The 17,618-nt window shown below is 43.9% G+C and overlaps 1 protein-coding gene across 8 annotated transcripts in view; it reads left to right on the top strand.

Annotated features, from left to right (window-relative positions):
- LOC134207939 (disks large 1 tumor suppressor protein) overlaps nucleotides 1–17,618 on the top strand; it is a 202,909-nt gene that overhangs the window by 153,724 nt on the left and 31,567 nt on the right. The window contains exon 2 of one of the 8 annotated variants that reach the window (XM_062684022.1): nucleotides 13,757–14,039. The exons of the other annotated variants lie outside the window; for them this stretch is intronic. Coding sequence (XP_062540006.1) covers nucleotides 13,959–14,039 — 81 coding nt within the window. The 5' untranslated portion in view covers nucleotides 13,757–13,958. The remainder of the gene's footprint in view (nucleotides 1–13,756; nucleotides 14,040–17,618) is intronic. 8 annotated transcript variants of the gene reach the window in all.

Here is a 17,618-nt window from a genome sequence, read left to right as displayed (position 1 = left end):
GTTCACCACTAAATTCCTCCAGGAATTTCTCCAAAAGTTTCTCCGGGAAGTCTTCCACTAATTCCTTCGGAAATCCCTCCAAGAAATTACTCCGGGACATCTTCCAGAAGTTCCTCCGGGAAATCCTCCAGGAATTCTTCCAAGAACTCTTCCGAAAATATCTCCAAGAATTCCACCGAGAATTCCTCAGGGAATTTCTCGAAAAAATCCTCAGAGAATTCCTCTAAGATTTATTCCGGGAATTTCTCGAAGACTTCCTCTGGGAATTGGTCCAAGAATCTTCAGGAATTAAATTCTTTCGGGAATTCCTTCGAAAATTTCTCCAATAATTTCTCCGGGATTTTTTTTTCCAAATATTACTCTGAGACATCCTCCAGAAACTCCTCCGGCAATCCTTCAAGAATTCCTCCAAGAACTCTTCCAAAAATTTCTCCGTGAATTCCTCCAAGAATTTCCCAGAGAATTCCTCCAAGAATTCCTCCTGGAAATCCTCCAAGAATTCCTCAGGGAATTCTAGGAATTTCTCCCGGAATTCCTCCAAGAACTCTTCCGGGGATACTTCCAAGAATTTCTCCGGAATTTCCTCCAAGAATTCCTCCAGGGATTCCTCCAAAAACTCTCCCGAGAATTCCTCTAACTAACTCCAGGAATTCCTCCAAAAATTCCTCCGGGAAATCCTCCAAGAATTACTTCGGGAATTCTTCTAGGAATTCCTCCAAGAACTCTTCTGGAAATTCCTTCAAAAATTCCACCGCGAGTTCCGAAATTTCTCCTAGAGTTCTTCCGGAAATAGCTTCATGAATTTCTCCAGAAACCCCTTCAAGAACACCTTCGGGAATAATTCCAAGGACTCCTCTGGGAAATCCTCTAGGAATTCCTCAGGTTATTGTTTCAGGAATTCTTCAGTGTATTCATGTATGAATTCCTCACGTAATTCTTATAGAAATTCTTCCAAGAACTTTTCCGGGAATTCATCCAAGAATTCCTCCGCGAGTTTCTCCTGGAATTCCTCCTTGAATTCTTCCAGAAATTCCTCCAAGCAGAGATGCATCCTGAACAGAACATGAGCCAAGAGCGTGCCTTGGTGTTCTTAGTTTTGAACTCTGAATACAGTTCAGTGTGCACTGGGTTGGTACGCAAGCAAAACGATCATGGTAACTGATGTCGAATTCGTTTTTAAAAAGTTCCAAACTAGGTTAGAACCAGTTCCAACCTAACTGCTGTCAAAGTGTTTTCTTATTCGCTCAGGTTGAAACTAGGTTCGCATTAGTTCCAACCCCGAAGCTGTCGGGTTCGCACTGTGTTGTTTCACAGTTTCGCACCAGGTTCACCAATACAACTGCACTTCAGCTGTCAAAACCATATGGGTGGAATAAACAAGCCGATAGAAAATACAATCCGGAGAAAAACAAAACTGTTTGTGCATTTAATAAAGAATGCGCATCGAAATCCGTTTTACAGAAATTTTTATTCCCTATAATATTTGTTAACATTTGCATTATATTTATATTCCCTGAGGTCTTTTTCAATAATCCCAGGAGAATTTGTTTAAACACAAATATTATGGGCCTTCAATTCGAAAATTCCCCCATTAATTATTTATTTAAGTAGTTCTTCAAAAAAATCATACAGAAATTCTTCAAAGAATTCTTATAATTCTTTCAGGTATTCTTCATTGGAATCTTGTATGCATTCCATTGCGAATTCTTCCAGGAATGCATTGAAGCAATATTTCAGGCATTCCCAAGAGTTCTTGCGAAATTTCTCTTAAAAATTTCTCTGAAAGTTCTTCCAGGAATTCCTTTGAAAGTTCCTCCATAAATTCCTATGGAAGTCCCCCAAGAGATTTCTCCGGAAATCCTTGCAGAAATTCCACCCCTGCACAAATTCTTCTTGTAGTCCCTTCAAGAATTCCTTCGAAAGTGGAATTTCTCCGAAACTACAATTCCTCTGAAAGTTCTTCCGCAAATTCCTTCGGAAGTACCGGAGTTCCGGAAGTCTCTCGAGAAATTCCTCCGGGAGTCCCTTCAAGAATTCCTCCGAAAATTTATCTGGAATTTTATCCAAAATTCCTCTAGAAGCTACTTTACAAATTCCTCCAGAAATACCTCAGGAAGTCCCTCCAGAAATTCATTCACGCCCAGATGGTTTAGGGCGATGACATACTGACGTGTCGAGCGATGCGGAACGCGTCAAGCACTTGTAAAGAAGAATATCAGCAAGAGGATTTCTTTTGTCTTGGACGCGTTCGCGCACGCACACAGTATGTCATCGGCCTTAATGACCTCACGGAGTTTACTGTGCAGGTCCCTACGTTTATCCTCGCTTGCTGCAATCCATGGTGGTTATGCACCACAACAACCTCAGTCTTGTGATCTGCTGACGCCAACCTCCTTGAGTTGAGCCATTCTTCGACTCTGCTAATCACGTACGAAGCTTTCAATTCAACTTCGTCGAGAGTGTCGCTTGTGACCTCTAGCATTACATCATCCGCAAAGCCTTCTATTTTCACACCAGCCGGGAGATTTAAGCTCCACACCTCCGGCAAAGCCGACTCCGATCAGGACCTTTGCAGCCATATGACTTATGTCCGTAATCGAAGCACTTGAAGCAGGCCTGAGGTTGTTGATTTACGCTCACCGAGCATACCGACCAACCCACCTTCAGCTTGGCCTTATCCAGTACCTTCTTGGCATCAGCCACGGGTACCTGGAATGAGGCAACCTGCGTTCCAGCATAACCTTTCCGCATCCGAATCGCAATATCCTGGATTTCAACGCCACACTGATCTCTCAGTGCAGCTACCAGCTCACCGGTTTCGGTAATTTCGACCAGGCCTCGGCATTGGATTACCTCTACTGGGCATAGGGATCTCACCTGAACCGCATGATCCAGCACCCCTTCTGCCAACTTTTTATACGCGGAACTCTTCCTCGCAGCAACCCACTTCAGGACGAGGATCATCTCGCCCTTCTGCGTTCTTCGGATGCAGTTGACATCATTCCCAAGGCCAGTGAGCTTTTTATCGCCCCGCAAAGCTTTCAGAACATCAGCATAGCTCTTACCATCAGCCTTGACGATAATTGCTTCGTCTCTGTCCTTCATGCCATGACCATTGGAAGGTGTGCCCTTTCCCCTACGGGTACTCCCTTTCTTGGCCAATGGCGCCTTCGCCTCCTCTGTTCGCTCCTTCTTCGCGTATTTGGGATTCACAACTTCCCTCCAGGGCAGGCCTTCCTCCCGGCGAACTTCGGTAGTCCTCGTAGAAGAAGAAACTGGCTTCCGTCGTTCCTAAGGGCCGTCAATCTGCTCAACCTTTTCCCGACGAACCTTAGTAGCCTTCTTCTCGTGTAATACCGGCTTGGCGCTAGCTTCCTTCAGGTCAGTTGCCATACTGACCTTACTAAGCTTTGGAGTTGCTCCAGTAGCAGCCATGCGTCTGCGGAGTTCTGCAGCCTGACTTTACGCCAGCTGTTTTTCTTCCGTGAGGACTCGAATCTTCGACTCGGCTTCCTTCCTGGCCTCCACCGCTTGGCTCACTGCCAACTCTTTCTCCTCGGTAAGTTGGCGGATCTTTCGTTCCGCCTCCTTACTTGCCTGCAGCAAGGACTTCCACTCCTGCTTTGCCTCTACAACCATGTTGCAGAGGGTCAGCACGGACTTCTTAAGGTCCTTGCTGTACTTCCCGCCGTTGTCCAGAAAGGACATGATTACGTCCGTTACGTCTGTAATCATCTCCATTTTCTGGCCTCCACTCTCCTTGTGACTGGTCATCACTTCCGTGATGACCCTGGTCAGGGTAGCTCCGTCCATCTTGATCTCAATGGGCGGCTCCTCCGACCTGCCACGCTCTTCTGTATCGCCTGCCCCTGGCGATCGGTGGGGCGACCTGTTAAGGCCACTTCGTCTGGCGAAGGGATCCACCCTTTCGTCAGACGCTTCTCCCTCTCCACTCAAATTTGTTTTTTTTTTGGTTTGGTCGACATTTTGGTCCCACGAGTCGCGCGAGAAAATAGGTCCGCCACGCCAGAGTTCCGCAATAACTTGGTAAGGGAACGCAATACCAGGTATCCCACAGGCTCCGTTAGCGGCTTGCTATTTATTTCACCCCTCAGACCATGCATCCCCTTGGCACGGGTCGCTTGATACCGTAGGATTAGGGGTTAGGGGACGTCATATTATTAGCTGCACTGAAGTGCTCCTGATAATATGACCAGATTTACACCGCTACACACTGCTCAAAAGTATCTATATCCCCAGTGTAACGGAAGAAGAAGAACTCTGCAGTTAGACAAATGCGTTCCACACATTTCGCGTCATACAATCTGAAAACGGTCTCTCCATAAGACTCCTGTATTGAATCTTTCCCAGTCTGCTCCATTTTAAACTGATTCATCATCTTTTCTATAAATAAACTCAAATCAGCACATTTTTTTTTAAATTGAAGAGAATGCACCCTCCACCCCTGAGTGATTGTTCTGAGCAGGTTTTCGATCGGAAAAAAAATTGGTAGTGTGTCTTTGAGCACTTTATTGTGTAAGAGATCATGATCTTAGAGAACTCATATACAGGGAAAAGAATGTAGTTCCTACTGGAATTCCTCCGAAAGTTCCTCCCCGAATTCTTCCAAAAGCTCCCCCAGGAATTCCTCCGGTCGCTCCCCAAGGAATTCCTCCGGAAATTCCTCCAGGAATTCATCCTGAAGTTCCTCCAGGAATTCACCCGGAAATTTTTCCGGAAGTTCCTCCGGGAATTCCTTCGCAGGTTCTTCCAAGAATTCCTTCGCAGGTTCCTCCAGGAATTGATTCAGAGGTTCCTCCAGGAATTCCTCAGCAAGTTCCTCCAGGTAACTTCCTCAAATTTTCTTTCGCAATTTCTTTGGAAGTTTCCCGAGAAGTCCTGTAACTTCTTAAATAAATAATTACTCTCTTGAAATTCTCTCTGGAGCTCCCCCAAAAGCTCCTCTAAGAACACTAAATTACTTCGCAAACAGAATTTACCACGAGGGATATTTTTTTTCACTTCCTTTTGAAATTCATATGGAATCTTGTCTTGTCTTGTCTTGTCTTAGCACATGCACAGCCAGTATTGAAAAGCATCCTGGAAATGTCGGTTGTATTTCCGAGCATTTTCTTGTCTGCATTAATATTTGCAGCATATCTTAAATATGACACAAGTATTAAAACGGCCAGGCCCACCGTGCAGGCTTGAATTTGGGAGATAATCCATAACTCCCCGGCAATCAGATTATTTAGTCATAAATAACATGATCAACGAAGAGTTTTGAATCTACGAAAGGAAGAAACGGGGACAGCCGTACCAACCGTTTCACATTTAGGGGGAAAGATGATTGACAAATCGTTGGGAGTGACTTTGCTAAGAAGATTAATGTACACTCCTTGGGACCTCGACGTCTTGGGATGGGACACAGTTTTTAGTCTAGTGCCCTGGCTTATACACAGATGGGCAAAAGTATTCGCATAAATTCAGATAGTTTACTATGAAAACATGACGAATATTTATGCACATCAGTGTACATATAGGCCTAGGTTTCAGCGCCATTACTCGCTCTCTGGAACGAGAAAAAGAAAAAGAAAGAAACAAAAGCGATGAAAAACAAGGGAAAACTCATAAGATGATAAAATTATTCCATATTTTTACTTATAATCTCCATATTTTTCGTGCTTGGAATCGTTCTTTTTTAATTACTCCCGTCAAAACTCTATTTATTGAAATTGCTTACCACAAATTTTCGCGAAAAGTGAGTGAGGAATAAAAATGAAGAAACGAAAAAAAAAAATCCATAACTTATGTCACGCAAAATTTGGCTAATTTGGCTAAAATTTTGTGTAGATGGCCCCCAAGAAAGCCGATTTTCGTTTATCTTCAGTCAAAGATGTTTTTCACCACAAACCCAAGACGCAAACTGTCTTAATGACCTTTGAAAAGTCAATGAAATTGTATATGGTTGAAAACCTGTATCTAAAAAACTCTTTTCGCGTTTGTGAGAATTTGCATTTCTTTGGAAATATAGAATTATTATTCAAAATACAAAATAAATGTTCAAAATAAATATTCAAAATAAATGTTCAGATGTGTCTACAGCAACAACTTATACACTAGCTAGGAACTTATTACTATACTGCAACAATTGGGAAGGTGATGTAAACATGCGCCCCTTTTCGATATTATAGATTGCCATTTTTCCTTCAAGAGTCTTGAAGAAATCTACTAGCTAATATTAAAATATCAGAAAAATAACGTATATGTAACTTTGCCAGATAGGGCCCTCCTTAGCCGTGCGGTAAGATGCGCGGCTACAAAGCAAGACCATGCTGAGGGTGGCTGGGAGAACAATCCACCTACCTTATGAGGCAACTTCTTAAGAATTCCTTACCGACACCCAATAGAGAGAGTGCATCCTCGAAGGTGAAATCCGTGACAGATCCCATCATAATCGCTACTCATTTATTGTGGATAATTGGAGCCATAGATCGAAATGACCGTCCAACTGCACGCCTTTCATCCGTTAATGCTGAACTTAGTGCTCTTGATCCAAGGTCCAGCTCGTTCTAATTTCATAGCGGCTCCGAGCCAATGCACGATGTCTTCTTTTACGCGGTTTCTTTTTTCTTCAAGTGCAGGCAGTGATCAAACAACTTATAATTGATTTTGGAAATTATTTTGTAAAATAATATAAAGTAAAGAACATTCAAAATTTGGAAATTTGGCAGAACTCAAAAACATTGCATCCGTTTTCTAACGAAGCATACTTCGATCTCCTTTTGAAATTCATATGGAATTTCACTAAACCCACCTCTCGGGACTGGGAAATTGTCCAGGATTTTCTGAAGAACTTCTTATGGAAATTCAATTGCAAAATCTAGATCTAGAAAATCTTACGCGGATTCCTCTGGGAATTATTCCAGAAATTCTTACCCCAAAACTTCTCCTGGGATTCTCCCGGAGGGTCATTCATATATAAATTATTCTAAAAATCAATTCGCCGAAAATTTTATTTAGGAATTTTTCCGAAATTTTGTCCAAGAACTCCTTCACAAATTCCTTCACGAATTTTTCAGGCAATTCTCATGAAAACTTCTCCAGAATTTTTCCAAGGCTTCGCACAGCAAACCTTACAGGATTTTTCCGGGAAATTCTCTTGCAATTTCTCTGAAAATACGCCCGCTTTTTCTTCAGACTTTTCAAGAAATTCTTACAAGACGAGCCAGCCTTGGGCTGAAAGTCTCTTTAATAAAAAAATAGAAAAAGAGAAATTCTCCAAGAATTCCCTTAAAAATATCCGCGAAAATTCCTTCAAGAACTCTTCCGGAAATATCTCTATATGTTCTCCTGGAAGTTTCTTTAGAGAATTCTCCAAGGAACTGGTCCGGGAAAACCTTTTTCATTGAAGAAATTCGCAAAGGAATTGAAACTCAGAAGAAATTTTTATATAAATTCGTGAATGAATTTTGTGAGGATTTCCCGATGGGCTTTCGGGAGAAATTTTCGAAGGAACTCCTAAAAGAGAGAATTTCAAAATAAGATTGTCGAGTTACCAAACAATTTTTAAATGAAGTTCTGACTGAAATATTCTAGTACGTACTGCCGAAGAAGTTCTAGGAGCAATTCCTTGAATTCCTGAAGAACAATTCCCTTATTTTCTGAATAATTAAATGTCAGGTGCATTTTGTTTGAACAAATATTGTTTTGTTTGACCGAGCATACGTTGTACAACAAGGGATCTAGTGGTTCCCCAACAAACAATTCAGGCTGAATAAGCTACTTTTTCAGCTGAAATAGCCTATTTTTAATTAACCCTTTTGTAACCGACAGGGTACCCGGGTACCTTTTTCGTTTTCAAGTGAAATTTTTTTAGGGTTCTGAACATCGCAGGAAATTGAAACTCCGTGACATCTTCAAACTCGGCAAAATTAAGGTTTGGATGGTACGAAAATGAAAATCCAGTAAGGGGGGGCTTGGGGAGGGGCTTCTGAATATTTTTACCCCGTAACGTACCGACAGGGTACCCGGGTACCCAGGTTTTGGTATGACCATAACTTCGTCAGTTTTCATCCGATTTAGACGATTCCGTTTGCTATGGATTAAGAATTTCATCCTCTATTCGATCCATGTCACATAGGACCGATCCGGATTACCTGGTTACCGGAGTTCCGGATTTGCTAGACCATGTCTCAAAAATGGAGAAGTTGATCTTATAGAATCCAAATGATGATTTCTTGTATCCTGAGTTACCAGTTTCGCAGAAAATTCGAGGATTATGACTTCCAACGTATTGGGACCACGTGATCATATGGACTCGGAACGGACATCCCGGAATAGGTTCCCGTGGGCCCTATAGTGGCCGCAAATTCATTCTGAAGAAACCCTGGCAATATGGGTATCAAAATTCTTGGAATTGTTCCTGAAACATGTTTTCCATGTAGTTGAGACCATAGGATGGATATGAACCGGAACGGTCATCCTGGAATAGGTTCCCGGAGGGGCCGTAGGGGCCAAAAAATGATTTAGAATAAATCCTGGCAATATGGGTATCAAAATTCTTAGAATTCTTCCGGAAACATATTTTCCATGTAGTTGAGACCATAGGATGGATATGAACCGGAACGGTCATCCTGGAATAGGTTTCCGGAGGGGCCGTAGGGGCCAAAAACTCATTTAGAATAAATCCTGGCAATATGGGTATCAAAATTCTTGGAACTGTTCCTGAAACACGTTTTCCATGTAGTTGAGACCATATGATGGATATTTCAAGTGACCATAAATTCATTTAGAATAAACCCTGGCAATATGAGAATCAAAATTCTTGGAATTGTTCCTGAAACATTTTATTCATGTAGTTGAGAATATAGGATGGATATGAACCGGAACGGTCATTCTGGAACAGGTTCCCGGAGGGCTCGTATGGGCCAAAAACTTATTTAGAATAAACCCCGGCAATACGGGTATCAAAACTCTTGGAATTATTTCGGAAATATGTTATCCATAAAGTTGAAACTATAGGATGGATATCAACCGGAACGGTCATCCTAGAACAAGTTCCCGAAAGCCCTTTAGTGGCCACAAACTCATTTAGAAGACACCCTGGCATCAAAATTCTTGGAATATTTTCGGAAACATGTTTTTCCAAGAAGATGGGACTGATGTTGAGTCATCAGGCTGAATGGCCGATAGGCCGAATGGTTATTGGGTCGAATGACAAGTGAGGAGTGAATAATGAGAAGTGAGCAGTGAGAAGTGGAAAGTAAAAAGTGGAAAGAGAAATGTGAAAAGTGAAATGAAAGAAATGAGTAGAGAGAAGAGAGAAGGGAAAAGTGACACAGTGTTGACCCGATTTTGTCACTCCCCGATTTTATCTACCTCCGATTTTATCTACCTCCGATTTTATCTCATTTTCGACCCGATTTTATCACATCCCGCTTTGGTCACGTTTTTGACCCATTCTGTTACAACAGAAAATTTTGAAAATTTTAGTCGATCTTTTTATTTTTGTAAATTATTCAGCAAACACCAATGATACTTACAGCGCCTGTGGTTCATTATAAATTATTTCTGAATACCTGTCAAGAATTTTTAAGTCGTTTTGACAAGAAATAACGGAAAAAGAATATAGCAAGAGTTTCTTCTAATGAGGGGCCCACGGAGACCTGTTTAAGAGAGATCGGTCTATTGACAAACCATCTTATGGCCTAATAACCCAAAAGATCATGCCTCCGAAACAATTTCATGAATTTTGATATCCATATTGCCAGGGTTTCTTCAGAATGAGTTTGTGGCGACTTTAAGCCCCACGGGAACCTGTTCCAGGATGACCGGTTCGTTGTTAAACCATCCTATGGTCCAATTACTTATCGGATCATGCTTCCGAAACAATTTCATGAATTTTGATACCCATATTGCCAGGGTTTCTTCAAAATAAGTTTGTGGCCACATTAGGCCCGACGGGAACCTGTTTCCGGAATAACCGTTCCGGAATTTAATCATAAAATGGTCCTGTAATGTAGTTAAGTTATACTCTTTAAATTTCCAACGAAGTTTATTAGTCATGACGCAAGAAATCTTCATTTGGTTGAATATATATCTTCAGTTTATACATATTTTGGGACTTGACCCAGTTAATCCGTTAATGAATTTCTGACAGCAGGTAGATAAATCTGGACTTAACAGTAAAAATGCCATCGGTGTGGTAAAAATATTCATACGGTGATTAATTTTTCAAGGCCGCGGCGGCGTGAGAAAATCGCACAGATCTAGTTTTTTTCTTCTATTGACGAATGTACCGATAGCTTAAAAGCAAAAATATTAAAGTTTCACAAGTACAAAGAACATATTTTGCTTTGTCTCGGTTTTTTTACAGTCGCGGATTTCATTCTGCAAATCGCGGATAGAAATTTGATCAGTTTGTAACAGTCCTGCATTTTGTACTACAGATTGACATAAATAAGGACAATGCCGTGATATAATCAGGACGAATCAATTATTATTCACAACCCCCAAAAGATCTGGGTAAGATATAAGAAGACTCCAGAACTGAAAAAGGATTGAGACGAATAAAATAGGGACCAGAGATGAAGCTATGAATGACATGAAGGTGTTGGGGAAGATAAAATGTAAAATATTGACAGATACAAAACGTACAGATGTAATTCGGAAATGTTTAAAAAAAAATCGGGATATTCGGAAAAAATGCGGGAATTTAAAAAAGAGAATATTAAGTGGTCACCCTGCAAATCAATGCCATTCTGGCATCCCGGCCGGAATTATCCATGATCCGGCACCGATGGTCGCCTTGCAACAGTTTGGACACACTCACACCGCGCCGGACAACGGTGCATAATCTTGCCGACATCTAGCCTAAAAATAATTTCGCCTATGCTTCGCACTAGTGCGCGCGGCATAGTGGGTCTTCATATACATAAACACACTGCCGCGGTGGTGGGTGACGATGTTTATGCATACAACTCCACAACATTATTTTACTACACAAACGACGCGGCTCGGATCGCCGCCCCGACGTCGCGCAGCAGACACGGACGGGTGCGATGATATGTGCGGCTCACCAGTAGTAGAGGGTAGAGGAACGGCACTTTTTGGAATCGACACCGGCGGCCGTGCAAAGGCGAAGTGATTCGACGACGATTGACTCTGTGCATAGATGGATTGAGTGCCCGACCCGTGGGAACACTGCCGGCTGTCGGTTTTGTGTCGTCCATGAAATTCTTCAGCGGGTTAATTTGTGATGTTGAAAACTTTTCTTCGTTGCCTCAAATTATTGATCTTGAACCTTTTAACTATTTCATCAAATTACCCCATACTTCCGGCCGACAGTGTCCCTCTGGAAAAATAGTTCCTTCCGGCCCCGCTGCGTTGCGTTCGACGACGACTTTGCTAGGTTGGATGATTGCAGTCCGGCCGTGTAGTGACGTCGTCGGTCGCGGGTTGTGTTGCTTGTATCGGTGAGCGAGCTATCGCCACTATCCGCCCCGTACTCTGGTGAGGCGTGTAATCGGTCTGGTATTTTTATTTATTTTTGTTTATAATGAACAGTCATCAGTATTTCTCGGCGATCGGTTCGTCAGGTCGCGTTTGAATTTTGCTGGATTTTATCGATAGTGGTCAGTGCGTAGATTAGTTACCATCATAGTTCTCAGTTGATAAGATCGGAGCCGCAGTGCAAAAGGGCGGTGGAGGACGTCGCTTGGTCGCCGTCTTCGTCTACGTGATCGAAATAATGCGAACAAGGTGAACGGAGGAGTGAAAGAAGATTTTTTACTGTTATGAAAGGGAAATCAACAGGTTATTCCAGTGATGGTGCGTGCCGTAGAAAAAGTGCCAAAGTGGAGAAGATTTGATATTAATTAGACTGATTTTGTGGCGAAAATCAAAACGTCAGAAAAATTATATAAGTCATACTGCGGTTTGGAAACGAGAAATGAGGCAAATCACGTCGCCTTTATCATCTGCCAAATCCAGTGGCACTTAATCTTCAGTCTTGGCGAGGGCTAAGCGTGATGAATATTAATTATTGCATCCAAATGTGTCATTCTGCGTTGATTTAATCGGAAGGGGCTTCAGCGTGTTTGTACTCTTCAGGTGTATTCGCTTTGTATTAGTAGGGCGACTTCACTTCAATAGGAATCGCTATGATAATAGCACTTCGACAAGGCCTTGGAAAAATGTGTACTGAAATGGAAGACGACGCGAAAGAATAGCAAAATTAGTAGCAACAGTCACCTATACTTCGGGGTGAAACACAGGGTGCAATAATAACCTAAAGCAGGGTGCTGTGCACTTAGGTGTCACACCGAGGTGTCTATTTGCTTCTAAGTAGCATCGATGATAACTGCTAAACGATTACCCAACATTGTCGGTACTTGTTGCATGACGGATGCGCCCGCTTAGTTGACGTTGGAAAACAATAACAACGGCGACCATGCGCGGAGGGCGCACGCATACACAACTTTTGGCTTGAGTCATAATCAACTGAGTCAACGCCTACTGTGATTGCGTGTATCGTCCGTGGATGAGAAGTTTCTGATGCGGTGGAGGAATGTTGAATGCGGAATGTCATTGAACATCGTCGCGCGTTCCGCGACATTGATAGTAGCGAGTTATTTCTGGAAAACGCTTGTGCTACTCACATATTCTTTCGAAAGATTTCCACAGATAGTTTTTTCTTTAATCAAAATATTAGTTATCATTGCCAAATCTACTAGACAGGGTTGAGAGTAAAACTCCCAATCCCTAGGTTGACAATCATTCGTTTTACTTAAATTAATGGTTCCTTAAAGAATCAAGATCGAGCAAAAGAATAAACTTTTTTTTAAGTGTTAAAAAACATGGGAATATTCAACGAATTCTCGAATAGAATAATTTGAGCTCAATGCTACAGTTTTCACACTTCCGATTTATATACTCTGATGCTAATTGAAGCATTGCATATCCAGTTTCGTTTCAGTCAGATAATACCAGCTCCAACATATCCGAACCTATCCGGATCTGAACAATGTTATCGAATGATAAACATATCATTCAGATTTCAGTTTTGATTTCATTTGCTGTAACGCATCCACGTCTGGTTTGAGACTTTTGATCGGCACGACGATGACATCGATTCAGCAATGCTTTTACATATGAAACAATTCGTTGAATATTATATCGATAGTTAAAATACTGAAGAAGCTAACTAGAACGACACCTTCTCATTCCAACTGAACATAGCGTAATCGAGGAGTAGAGTATGTGTAGAATCTGTTTAAGGTCAGTGCAAGCAAAAGCTCAGAGTAGAGTAGAACCTGTTGAAGGTCAGTGCAAGCAAAAGCTTGAAGCTTTCGTTCCATTTCCAAAATGTAACACTAGACTTAACGGTTTGAGCGTTTTCTTGTGATTCCCTTCACCTCAACTGCACTCTTGTCGAGTGCACTGAACACCAAACTAATAGATGCATCAATATCCCATACAAACGAGAGTTGTGATCTCTTCCATTGATCTTGAATGCGATGATTTTGGCAGTTTTCCACCTCAACAAATTAACTATTGATTGGAATAAAACATTTACTTTTGGCAACGAATGGATTATCTAAACCTCCCGCCACACACTTCTATCATCTCTTCTTCTCTCCCTCATAGGTGACCGTCGTTTAGTGTTCAAACAAGTAGTAAATTTTGGGTAGTGAATTATATTAAAAAAAAGTCGGAATGTTTTGAAGTATCCTAAATAGTTTATTTTGTCCAGTAGTGAGATAAGGAAAATATGTAACCGCAGATTTATGAACGAACAAAGCAGAAGAAAATTGTCATGCATGTGAATAGTGCTTGAAGCATAAGCACCAAGGTGTGTATAATAGTGTTTGATAACTTAGTGAATAGAAGCAACTCGGTACTCAAAGAAGGCGAAGAAAACCGAAAGCACGCTGGGGAACATCGAAGCGGAAGACATGACCACCAGGAAAAAGAAACGCCAACAGGAGGGTGGCGGTTTTCTGAAGAAAGTTTCATCGTTATTCAATCTCGACACGGTAATCTTCTTATTTTTATTACTTCTATAATCTATTTTTACACACATAATAACGAAGTTCTGTATAAAACGCTTTTCTTTACTAATTACGGTGTGATGGTAGCGAGAGATATTTTCTTTCCAATGGTTATTACTTTGCTTATCCATTTGTCGAACACGAAACTGCCGCCTGCGTCTAATAACGGAGATGACGGTCTCCAAGGTTATTTTTAGTTCAGACTGAACGGAAAACAAATCTCGAATCAATTTCGCTCACCTATGTATGTTATCAAGGCAAGGTAGGAGTCATAAAACCGCGCCCTATCGAAAACCATCGCTGATAGTGAAGATAGAGCGTTTATGCTTTTTCGTGCTGTGATAGGCATGCTCCTGTTTACATATGCCGACAGGTGGGTAATCTTATCTCTAGGCTGGAAGGCGCGATAGCGTTCAGTGGAGCACGTTGTGGTGTTTGAATCGAAAAGATGGTCAGAAGTAGCCAAACGTGTTTCTCGTCTGTAGCAAACATAGAAATGGTGCATAACTGGTATTAGGAACTAGAACGAACAAGGAAATGTTCCTTTATTTTACACATTCAATTGTGAACGTGTTTTGATTTATCCATCTACATACACATGTGCTTTCAAACTAATTTAGGGCGTTCAATAGGATTTCCTGCTCAGAAAATATAAAATTCCAGAAGATTTTCAGGATCCCAAAGTGGTTTAAACATATTTCATTAAGTGATCCAGTATACATGCTTCTGAGCAGGTATTTTATTGGCCATATTTTCTTTCGGGCAATTAAATTTGAGGACAATCCTCATGGGATCCAAACTTCAAAGTACTTGCGTTTTCAAGGGCACATCACTCAATACGGCAGCAATGCTCAACTGTCATTTTTATTATTTCACGCATGCTGCGACGCGTAGTTTGCGCAGTCGAGATCGGTGAATGAAATTTCTACGGAAAATTCGTTTTAAATTTACTGAAAAGTCTTACAAATTTCCAAGAGAATTTCTTCCGAATTTTCACGGGAAATTCTTTCGAATTTCGATGGTAAAATTTTCCAAATATTTAGTGGATTTTTTTCTAGATGTCGACATAAATTTGTCCGATTTTTTGTCCGGGAATTTCGTTCTAAACTTTCAGTGAACATTCTTTTTAATTTACACGGAAGATTCTTTAAAATATCCCGATTCTCTAATTTTACCTAATTTTTCACGAGATAGATATTTTTACATGTAAGGCTTCCTAATTTCCAGGTGGAATTCCCGGAGGAACTTTTGGAGGATTTCCCGAAAGAACTTCTGGAGGAACATCCCCGAGGAAACTTGCGGAGGAACTTCCAGGGGAACATCTAAAGGATCCGAAGGAACTTGCGGAAGAATTTCCGGAGGATTCCGGAGGATTTCTCGAAAGACTTCCGGAGGAACTCACGGGGGAACTCCCGGAAGAACTCCCAGAGGAACTTCCGGAGGAACTCCCGGAGGAACTTCCGGAGGAACTCCCGGAGGAACTTCCGGAGGAACTCCCGGAGGAACTCCCGGAGGAACTTCCGGAGGAACTCCCGGAGGAACTTCCGGAGGAACTCCCGGAGGAACTTCCGGAGGAACTCCCGGAGGAACTTCCGGAGGAACTCCCGGAGGAACTTCCGGAGGAACTCCCGGAGGAACTTCCGGAGGAACTCCCGGAGGAACTCCCGGAGGAACTCCCGGAGGAACTTCCGGAGGAACTCCCGGAGGAACTTCCGGAGGAACTCCCGGAGGAACTTCCGGAGGAACTCCCGGAGGAACTTCCGGAGGAACTTCCGGAGGAACTCCCGGAGGAACTTCCGGAGGAACTTCCGGAGGAACTCCCGGAGGAACTTCCGGAGGAACTCCCGGAGGAACTTCCGGAGGAACTCCCGGAGGAACTCCCGGAGGAACTTCCGGAGGAACTCCCGGAGGAACTTCCGGAGGAACTCCCGGAGGAACTTCCGGAGGAACTTCCGGAGGAACTTCCGGAGGAACTCCCGGAGGAACTTCCGGAGGAACTCCCGGAGGAACTTCCGGAGGAACTCCCGGAGGAACTTCCGGAGGAACTCCCGGAGGAACTTCCGGAGGAACTCCCGGAGGAACTTCCGGAGGAACTCCCGGAGGAACTTCCGGAGGAACTCCCGGAGGAACTTCCGGAGGAACTCCCGGAGGAACTTCCGGAGGAATTCCCGGAGGAACTTCCGGAGGAACTCCCGGAGGAACTTCCGGAGGAACTTCCGGAGGAACTTCCGGAGGAACTCCCGGAGGAACTTCCGGAGGAACTCCCGGAGGAACTCCCGGAGGAACTCCCGGAGGAACTTCCGAAGGAACTCCCGGAGCAACTTCCGCAGAAACTCCCGTAGGAATTTCCGCAGGAACTCCCAGAGAAACTTCCGGAGGAGCTCCCTGAGGAACTTCCGGAGGAACTCCCGGAGGAATTTGTGGAGGAACTTCCGGAGGAATTCCCGCAAGAACTTCCGGAGGAATTCCCGCAGGAACTTCCGGAGGAACTCCCGGAGGAACTTCCGGAGGAACTCCCGGAGGAACTTCCGGAGGAACTCCCGGAGGAACTTCCGGAGGAACTCCCGGAGGAACTTCCGGAGGAACTCCAGGAGGAACTTCCGGAGGAACTCCCGGAGGAACTTCCGGAGGAACTCCCGGAGGAACTTCCGGAGGAACTCCCGGAGGAACTTCCGGAGGAACTCCCGGAGGAACTTCCGGAGGAACTCCCGGAGGAACTTCCGGAGGAACTCCCGGAGGAACTTCCGGAGGAACTCCCGGAGGAACTTCCGGAGGAACTCCGGGAGGAACTTCCGGAGGAACTTCCGGAGGAACTCCCGGAGGAACTTCCGGAGGAACCTCCGGAGGAACTTCCGGAGGAACTCCCGGAGGAACTTCCGGAGGAACTCCCGGAGGAACTTCCGGAGGAACTTCCGGAGGAACTCCCGGAGGAACTTCCGGAGGAACTCCCGGAGGAACTTCCGGAGGAACTCCCGGAGGAACTTCCGGAGGAACTTCCGGAGGAACTTCCGGAGGAACTTCCGGAGGAACTTCCGGAGGAACTCCCGGAGGAACTTCCGGAGGAACTCCCGGAGGAACTTCCGGAGGAACTCCCGGAGGAACTTCCGGAGGAACTCCCGGAGGAACTTCCGGAGGAACTCCCGGAGGAACTTCCGGAGGAACTCCCGGAGGAACTTCCGGAGGAACTCCCAGAGGAACTTCCGGAGGAACTCCCGGAGGAACTTCCGGAGGAACTCCCGGAGGAACTTCCGGAGGAACTCCCGGAGGAACTTCCGGAGGAACTCCCGGAGGAACTTCCGGAGGAACTCCCGGAGGAACTTCCGGAGGAACTCCCGGAGGAACTTCCGGAGGAACTCCGGAGGAACTTCCGGAGGAACTCCCGGAGGAACTTCCGGAGGAACTCCCGGAGGAACTTCCGGAGGAACTCCCGGAGGAACTTCCGGAGGAACTCCCGGAGGAACTTCCGGAGGAACTTCCGGAGGAACTCCCGGAGGAACTTCCGGAGGAACTCCCGGAGGAACTTCCGGAGGAACTCCCGGAGGAACTTCCGGAGGAACTCCCGGA

The sequence above is a fragment of the Armigeres subalbatus genome, chromosome 1 (assembly GCF_024139115.2).
Source record: "Armigeres subalbatus isolate Guangzhou_Male chromosome 1, GZ_Asu_2, whole genome shotgun sequence".
In the NCBI taxonomy this organism is placed as follows: domain Eukaryota; kingdom Metazoa; phylum Arthropoda; class Insecta; order Diptera; family Culicidae; genus Armigeres; species Armigeres subalbatus.
This window is presented reverse-complemented; position numbering and strand designations above follow the sequence as displayed.